Source organism: Otolemur garnettii, unplaced genomic scaffold (genome assembly GCF_000181295.1).
Source record: "Otolemur garnettii isolate 467f Iridium unplaced genomic scaffold, OtoGar3 scaffold00181, whole genome shotgun sequence".
NCBI lineage: Eukaryota > Metazoa > Chordata > Mammalia > Primates > Galagidae > Otolemur > Otolemur garnettii.
Genome location: NW_003852576.1, coordinates 2,939,699 through 2,949,450, shown reverse-complemented (window position 1 = coordinate 2,949,450; position 9,752 = coordinate 2,939,699). Strand labels below are relative to the sequence as shown.

The following is a 9,752-nucleotide window of genomic DNA, read 5'->3' as shown; positions in this document are numbered from 1 at the left end:
AGCCATTATTGTTGTTTGGTGGGTCCGGGCTGGATTCGAACCCGCCACCTTAGGTGTATGTGGCTGGCATCTTAGCTGCTTGAGCCACAGGCGCCGAGCCATAATATTTATTTTTTTGTGAGTTTAAGAGTATTTAAATTATATATTGAGCCCTCCTTTAAGAAACAAATTTATGTTTTCATTCAGTCCGAACATCAGCATATCAGAAATATCCTGTTGTGTGATAAAAAGCCTTGATTTAACGCAGAGTATTTTATATTGTAGTGATTTTAATGAAAATTCTTTTCATTAAAACCAACATAAACTGGCTGGAGGTGAGGGCTCATGACTCTAATCCTAGTACTCTGGGAGGCTGAGGCGGCAGGATCCCTTGAGCTCAGGCAGTTGAGACCAGCCCTGAGCAAGAGTAAAACCCCATCTCTACTAAAAATTGAAAAATTATCAGGGTGTTGTGGTAGGTGCTTGTCATCCTAGCTACTCAGGAGGCTGAGACAAGAGCATCCCTTGAACTCGGGGGTTTGAGGTTGCTGTGAGATAGGCTGATGCCATGGTACTTCAGCCTGGGCAACAGAGTGAGACTGTCTCGAAGAAACAAAACAAAACAAACACAAAAACCCCCCAGCTCCAACATGAATCATTTCCTTTAAAAAGAAATCTTTCAAAATAAAGAGGAAAAACTCAAACCAGAAACAAACTTCCATAAATCTTTAAAAGTAAAAGGCAATCATGGGGAAAATAGGGGACACAAAAAGAAAACAAAAAATGGAAAAACTGGTGGATTTAAGTTTTGTTCTTTAGTTAATATTGTGCTGGGGTTAACTTCTTACTTTGGATACACATTCTACTAAAATTATGCAAGATGTTAACACAGAGGAAACAATAATGGCTATGCAAGAACTCTGTATGTTTTTCAAACTCTTCTGTAAATGTAAAATCACCAGGAAAAAAAAATTATAGAAAAAACATCCCCTAATTACTCCAAAACAAGCCTTCAGCTGCCAAAATTTCCTTCTAGATTCAATTTTTAAAAACATAATTAGAAATCAGTAGTATGTTTACTTGACATTATAGTCAATTTATTGCTCTAGAAAGTTAGTTTAAACCATCAGATTACACGTATAGTGATAAGGAGGCTCACCAGACAGACACAAAACCAACTGCAGGTTATGAGGCTGCTTCTCCAACTTAGTGGATAAATAGTACAAAAATATAAAAATAGGCGGTTCTAGCTGAGCTATCAAGTAGAATTTTTCTTGTAATCTACCTTAAGTATATAATTTTTCTAAAGATTAAGAAATTGAACAGAAAGAAAACTGATGTTACTGGTAAGTTACTAATAAACGTATCTGAGAAATCCAAATTACATGCAGACAGAGGAAAATTGGTTACAAAACCACTGTTACTCAGTACTACAACTGTGCAATGTTTTACACATTCCCAATCGTGCAAAAGTCATGAGGATCAGCATGAATTCCATGAAAGAATTTATGGGAGCTCAATGAACAGAACACATTATACAACCCAAATCACAGTTGCATAATATATTGAATTCCCCCAAATTTTCTATTACAAGACTGAAATGCCATTATTCCCCCACCCCACAGGTCCTCCCCCAGTCCATTCCCAGTCAATCAGCTCACCTATCAACCCTTCCATTCAACCTGTCAATCAGATTTGATATGTAAATATGTAATCTACAGGAGGCTTCTCATTAGTACTTCAGAACAGACACGAGTATAGTCAAATGATCAATCTTCAGTTACATTCTTTTCAAAAGGCATCTAAACTGCTACAACCGTCTATAAAACTTCAAGCCTAAGAAACAGAAAATTTCCCGTCAGGAATCTGAACTAGGTAATTCTATGAATTATAATAATACTAATAACCTATGTGTCCATATTGTAAGAGAAGGACTTCCTATTTGAGAAATGTTACTCAGCGGGTCTATGAAAGGAAATCTGTGTTACTGCTTTCTATTGTAAAATGGTTAGGTGACCCAAGTATTTATTTATCCAATTGGATAAAAGGCTTACAAATTGAGTCTTTTAAAAAATACTCAAAGCCACAGCAGGAATCATAGAAATAAAATTGTAGGTCAGAGCATAAGGTACATACAGAATTCAGCAGCACAAAGTCAATTCAGCAACAACTGAAAGTTAAATACAGTGAGAAGTGCTTCTGTTAAAATTATGAACCAAAATTACTAAATGGAAGAATACTGTCTCAAAATCTACCAAATTGTCATGTTAATATTACCTTAACTCATGCCAAATTCAGGTTACTAACTATACTGAAACAAAATTTAGAGTTATTTTTACCAGAGAAATAAATGTATTTCATGATGTAGGCACAACAGTATCTAAAAAAGAAAACTGGTAATTTTTATCACGAGATACAAACTTCCTTGACCATTAGCAACACAGCATAGAAAAATTTACTCAAAACTTTTTAAGCTTGATTTAACATGCTAGGAAAATGATTATTTTTCCATTGAGATGCATTTACGTAAATTATGTAAATTGGATTGAGGTCAGTGTAACACCTGGAATTACAACCCCTAGCAGAAGTACCAGCTGCTAATAATGCTTGTATTGTATGTACAGCTCGACTGCATGGTAAACTATGCAACTGTCGGTGCCAGTCTGCTTATAAAGGCAATGCTCTGGAGACAAAGTCTTCTCACAAACAGAGGGCAGGCAGGTTTCATTATAATGTGTTCAACGACAATCCTCAGTTCATTAAACAGAGTCCTGCAAAATAAAACAGTTTTCTTTCAGAAATACAAGGAAAAAGCAACATATAGGCAGACCTTGTTTCACAGCACCTCCCTTTACTGCACGCCACAGATATCACATTTTTTTTTTAACAAATTGAAGGTTTGTGGCAATGCGGAGTAAAGCAAGACTACATAAGCCCATCTTTCCAATGGACCCTGCTCATTTCAGGTCTCTCTGTCACGTTTTGGGGGGTTCTGGGGGGTTATCTTGCAATGCTTCAAACGTGTTCATTATTACTGTAACTGTTAGGGTGATCTGTGATTAGTGATCTTTGACCGAGTATGGGAACTATTTCGGGACACCACAAACTGTGTCATGAAGACGATGAGCTGAATCAATATGTGTTGTGGGCTCGGCGCCTGTGGCTCAAGCAGCTGGGGCGCCAGCCACATACACCTAGGGTGGCGGTTCGAATCCAGCCTGGGCCTGCCAAACAACAATGATGGCTGCAACCAAAAAATAGCCAGGTGTTGTGGTGGGCGCCTGTGGTCCCAGCTGCTTAGGAGGCTGAGGCAGGAGACTCGCTTGAGCCCAGGAGTTGGAGGTTGCTGTGAGCTGAGATGCCATGGCACTCTGCCCAGGGGGAGAGCTTGAGGCTCTGTCTCAAAAAAAAAAAAAAGTGTTGTGTGTGTTCCGGCTGCTCCAAGAGACTGTTTTCTGTCTCTCTCTCTTCTCCTCAGACCTCTCTATTTTGTGAGATACAACTATATTGAGATCGTGCAAATTAAAAACCTGCCCATGGCCTCTAAGTGTTCATGCGAAAGGGGAAGAGTCATATACCTCTCACTTTAAATCAAAACCTAGAGATGATTAAGCTAAGTGAACAAAGTATCCCTACAGCTGAGACAGGCCGAAAGCCAGGCCTCTTGTGAATGTGAAGGAAAAGTTCACGAAGGAAATTAAAAATGCCACGCCACTGAACATGTGGGTAAGAAATCAGAAAAGCCTTGTTGATTACATGGAGAAAGTTTTGGTGGACTCTATAAATAAGGATCAAACCAGCCACAATGTTCCCGTTTTCTGACACAATGCTTTTGCACAGAACAGACCATGGTATGGTGTGAATATAACTTTTATATGTTCTGGGAAACCAAGACATTCACAGGACTTGCTTTACTGTAATATTAACTTGATTGTGTGGTCTGGAAATGAACCCACAGTACCTCTGAGGTGTGCAAATGCTGATGAAGGAATTTACCACAGCCATTAGCGAATTTGAGAAAGTAAAAGAAATAACTAGAATGCACTGCACGGACACACGAAATACACAACGAAATTCTCAAACCCAACACCTCTGTCTCTTTTTGAGTGGAAACATTCGTCTAACAAGGCATTTAATAAAGGCTACCTCTGACGACTGTGGTTAGGGATTATCTTTTTTTTTGCTTATAGTAGAATCACATCACATTTAACTCTAGAAAATTAAAATAGTTTTTAAAAAGAGAACATGAAGAAGTATACAACATGGTCAACCCCACCATTTCCCTAAATGAACAGATCTCTCAGAGATTTCCTCATGTGTAAAATAACAACACATACTTCATAGAATTGTGGTGAATTTTGTTGTTATTATCTTATTTTTTTAGGGACAGGGTCTTACTCTGTTGCCTAGGCTGGAGTGCAATGGTACAGTCATAGCTTACTAATACCTTGAACTCTTGGGGTCAAGCCATCCTCCTGCCTCAGCCTCCCACGTAGCTAAGACAGATGCACCTCACCCTGCCCAACGGATTAAAAAATTTTTTTAAATAGCTGGTATCCCGCTGTGTTGCCCACATTGGTGGTACTGAACTCCGGGCCTCAAGCAATCCTGCGGGCTTGGCCTCCCAAGTGGGGCATGGCACCCAAGCCTCAGTTGTGGTGAAGTTTAAGTGAGAGAATACAGAAGATGCTCCATAAAAGTTACCTCTTAGGTCATTCTACTATTTAAAATGACTCTTTTTTGCCTTCAGACTAAAGCCCAACTCCTCAAGCTAACATCGACTGCCTTCCACAATCTGGTCTCAATCTAGTGTTCTGTCCATCTCCTGTGCTCCCTGCCATAACTCCTGTCACTGAATTATGTTGCATGTTTGCACACAAAACAGTTTATGGACTTTCCCTTTGCCTAAACTGTGCTTGTTGTCTACAAGGTACTCTTCATTACATACTACACACATCACGTATACACACAGGCTAGTATACACAAAATCACATATATGTACTGCTATTTCTAAGTGATTTTAGGAATCACTAAGAGTGAGTGTAATTTTAACTATTCACTCTTTTCATCTATGTGCTGATTCAACCTGCATAAAGATGTGGTAACTCCTACTCTATCTTTCTGTATCTTGTTTTAGGTTTATAGTTAGAAAAGAAATGTACTTTTAAAAAAGTCTTTAATATGCTCTCACACAAAGACAGGAATGATATCTGGAAAAACGAGCACTTGCCCTAGTATCCTATGTACTAAGTATCTTTCAGATTTGTTCCCTTTTTCCTTAAGTATTGGATTAGTTCAGGCTCTAGACTACTCTGTCTCCAAACCAAGGTCATCTTTTTCTCCTTTTAGTGAGCCTGCAATTATTTCTCAAATTTCATTACGGGGGTTTCCAACCCCTCCAATGTTACAATCTCCCTACCTCAAAATAAAATCCACGTCCTTTCTACTATCCACCTTTCTGGGCACAGGTCATTACCATTTCTTGGTATACTCCCTGAGCTCAAGTAACAGTTAACGCGAGTGGTGTGCTGAGCACTTTCAGGCACCCAGGGGCCAGAACTCAGACTCAGTCTTTAAAAGGAATGAAACCTCAGGAGGTCAATAACTTATCTAAAGTCAAATGGCTATTTCTTTTTTTTTTGAGAGAGAGAGTTTCACTTTGTCGCCTTTGGTAGAGTGCTGTGGTATCACAGCTCACAGCAACCTCAAACTCTTGGGCTCAAGCGATCCTCTTGCCTCAGGCTCCCAAGTAGCTGGGACTATAGGGACCTGCCAGAACGCCTTATTTTTAGAGATGAGGTTTCGCTCTAAACTGGCTCAGGCTGGTCTCGAACCCATGAGCTCAAGCAATCCACCCGCCTTGGCCTCCCAGAGTGCTAGGATTATAAGTATGAGCCACTGTACCAGGGCTGGCTATTTCTTTTATTACTGGCTCTATCACTGGCACAGACCAAGTCACAGAGCCAGGCTGATAATAGAACTTTCAGCCTGAAAGCGACATTTATCAGAATGCTGTGTATCTGTGCTGTCCAACACAACTGCCACCAACAGCACATGGCTTCTGACCACTCCAACTGCAGTTAGTCTCAAGAACTGAGGTTTAAATTTTACAAATTTTAATTAATTTAAATGGTTAGATGTGGCCAGTGTGCTGTATTGGACAACAAAGCTATAAACTATCTGCTCTAGACATCTACTAAGGACTGATAGCACCAACCTGAGAATACATATCATAGTAAGCAAAATGGTACAAAACCATTAAACAAAAAAAAGCGTAGTGTAGAAAATGTAGTTTTATAGACTGTTTCTCATTAGGTATAAGTTCAAATATTTTCTATTTCCTTTCCACTGCTTTGATGAAAGATCTTGAAGTTGCTTAGTGCGTATTTGTATTATTTTGATTTACTACTACCCTTTCTTTTTCTTTTTTTTTTTTGAGACAGAGCCTCAAGCTATTGCCCTGGGTAGCGTGCTATGGCATCACAGCTCACAGCAACCTCCAACTCCTGGGCTCAAGCGAGTCTCCTGCCTCCACCTCCCAAGTAGCTGGGACTACAGGCGCCCGCCACAACGTCCGACTATTTTTTGGTTGCAGCCATCACTGTTGTTTGGCTGGCCCGGGCTGGATTTGAACCCGCCAGTTCAGGTGTACGTGGCTGACGCCTTAGCCACTTGAGCCACAGGCACCGAGCCTACCCTTTCTTTTTCAGTGTACTGAAAACTAAACTTCTAGACATACCAGTATGATTTCCAGCTATATGGAGAAAAAGGAAGTGGAGAAGGAAATATATAGCAGCACAGAAAAATAAATTTGCTGATGAAAAAATGGATGTCAGGATGGGGTTCAAGAAGATAATGTCTGAAATTAATATGGAGACCAAGAAGAAAAAAGGCAAAATACCATGGAATCAAGCAAAAATGAATATTACTTTGCTACTAGAGACTGGCTGTATTTCAGGCAGCATCACATAAAGACACTGTCTAAAGGATACAAAAATGTCCTAAAGGAGAATCAGATCATAGAATATGGAGAATAAACTACTGACAACTTCAGAGAGTCTAATTACTTTAAACACAACTTCACTTCACCTCCAGGAGGTTACCTCCTCTACCAATGAAGAAATTAAAATTTTAAATAACTTGCCTAAAGTCAAATCTCTGGTTAATAATAGGTCAGCATTCAGATTCAGTTATTTTTACTATACTTGTGAAAATATACAGATCATTTTAATATACTCACTGTATTTCTGGCTGAATTCTACTATTAAAATAGAAAATAAAAACTATGTCAACACAGTACCTGAATAACATTCAAAACACTGCTAAAACAGCTATTCATTTTAGCTTTTCCTCTAGTATTTGAGATTAGAATGCATAATTTAATATATATTAATTTAAGCCTCCATTCCTAAAAACTATAGTAATTTCCTAAGATATTTCTCTGCTTCCCCATTTTTCTGCTCCAAAGTATTCTACACAGGCTATCAGAAGAGTGACCATGTCAAAACTATCATGGCCCAGATACTTAATAGTTAAACTCCAAACCTCCTACCCTTCTTACTCAAGAAGCTTTATTATATAGCCCAATATAGCTTTCTAATCTCAGCTCCAGATCATCATTCATCATCCTTAGTAGAGTCAAGTAGGTCTATCAGTGTCCCTCAAGTAAGGCTTGTACCTTCTTCCCTGTGAACTCCTCTTGTGCCTACCGTCTCCCTATCTAAAATGTTCTCCCTACTATTGCTGTCTATTCAAAGACTTTACCCTTTCCAGAGCAAATTTAAATCTATTTTGTGAAAACTCCCTGAGCAAATCTATCTTCTAGCCCAGTGACTTCTCCCTTCCGAGGACTACAGTATTGATACAATAAAGTAAACACGGTAATTTCTTATGTACTGGCTTCTGAATACTGTATCCTAAACTATTGTTCCTTTATTTTATTATTTGACATGTGTTTTTGTTTCTTCAACTAGGAGAGCTCCTAGAAAGTGAAACTTATGTTATATGTATTTTTAAATTCCCAAAGTGCTTCAGAGGTGGTCAAGCTAACTCCAGTCTTAGTTTCTGAAAAGAAATAAAACTACATCCTCATCAACCCCAGTCACTTCTAAGGTCTAAAATTTAAATTCACAAAAACATTACTTGCTTCTCACTTCTAACATAATCAGCAAGAATTCTAATTACTATATTTTTATCATACTCTGAACAAATAAAATTTAAACTAATCAACAACTTACCGACAATATGGATTTCTTCGAGAGGAGTATCGAAGAGTAAGGAACCTATAGTATATAAAAGGCTGGAGCAAACTTCCTTGACCACTGAAATAAACAAATAGAAGGTGATAAAGATACATTATCAATTCATATGCACACTGCCAAAACTTAAAGGCAATTCAACTGGAGGATATGTGTACCTTTATTCATCAAACGGTCACAGTAAACGCATACCTAAATCTGAGTTACTCTTAAAAGGGCAATAAAAGAATATACATGATTGGTAAAGTAAATTAAATTGCTACTGTTTACATTTTTATAAATGTACTCATGTATGTACTATTCTAAAGTTTTTTTCTCTCTTCACGTCAGACTGGTAATGTGCTGAGGTCAAACACAGTTTGAGGGATGGACATCTCAAACTTGAGCATGAAGACTCTAATACCCATGCTCATGAACTACAAAAGGATAAACCATGAAATTATAAAATACTAAATAAATCTGAAAATGTTACATAAATAATTCTGTAATTACCATAATTAATGAAATCAAGTTTTAAAGCTTCATATGATATTCAAATAAAAAGTGGCTTACTTTATATAAACAAACCTGAATAAAATGATACTGGCACAGTAGAAAATCTGCATAACCTATATTAATTACTGTTCTTGGTTAAAAAAAAGCACAAGTATAACATCCCAAAAGTTTTTTTTATATATGTGTGTGTGTGCATGTTATAAATAAATAAATAAAATATTTATATATATGTATTTTTTTTTTTTTTGCGCTTTTTGGCCGGGGTTGGGTTTGAACCTGCCACCTCTGGCATATGGGGCCAGTGCCCTACTACTTTGAGTCATAGGCGCCACCCAATATATATATTTTTTATAACACATGCACACATACATATTTATATACGTAAATATACATATATATAATATATATATATATTTTTATAATTCCAAGTTTAGAATTCTTCCCTGAGAAAAACTATCTGGATTAAGATATTCACTGAAGGCTCAATGAGTAGAGCACCAGCCACGTGCATTGTGGCTGGCAGGTTAGAGCCCGGCCCAGGCCTGCTAAACAACAATGACAACTGCAACCAAAAAATAGCCGGGCGTTGGGGCAGGAACCTGTAGTCCCATCTACTTGGGAGGCTGAGGCAAGAGAATTGCTTAGGCCCAGGAGTGTGAGGTTGCTGTGAGCTGTGACACCATAGTACTCTACTGAGGGTGACACAGTGACACTGTCTTTAAAAAAAAAAAATCTTATCTCAGCCACTTGAGGAGCCTGGGACTACAGGTGCCCACCACAACACCTGGCTAGTTTTTCTATTTTTAGTAGAGACGGGGGTCTCCCTTTGCTCAGGTTAGTCTCAGACTCCTGAGCTCAAGCGATGCACCTGCCTCAGTCTTCCAGAGTACTAAGATTATACGTGTGAGCCACAACGATCCAAACTATACATATTATTACAACTGTATTTTAAAATTAATTTTGGAGAAAATATATTAAGATGCTAAATGTGGTTTTTCGTTTTTTTCCCAGAGACAGAGT

At 38.2% G+C, this 9,752-nt stretch overlaps 1 protein-coding gene and 1 non-coding gene across 2 annotated transcripts in view; both read right to left on the bottom strand.

Annotated features, from left to right (window-relative positions):
• Positions 1 to 1,054: 1,054 nt before the first annotated feature.
• The window catches only part of TMEM33 (transmembrane protein 33), a 25,414-nt gene continuing 16,716 nt past the window's right edge, over positions 1,055 to 9,752 (bottom strand). Inside the window, exons 6-7 of the mRNA XM_003800700.3 lie at positions 8,217 to 8,300; positions 1,055 to 2,750 (exon numbers count right to left, since the gene is read on the bottom strand). Coding sequence (XP_003800748.1) covers positions 2,621 to 2,750; positions 8,217 to 8,300 — 214 coding nt within the window. The 3' untranslated portion in view covers positions 1,055 to 2,620. The remainder of the gene's footprint in view (positions 2,751 to 8,216; positions 8,301 to 9,752) is intronic.
• On the bottom strand, positions 8,562 to 8,665 carry LOC111721761. The gene has a single exon (XR_002770782.1). It is a non-coding gene; the product is annotated as a small nucleolar RNA U13 (small nucleolar RNA).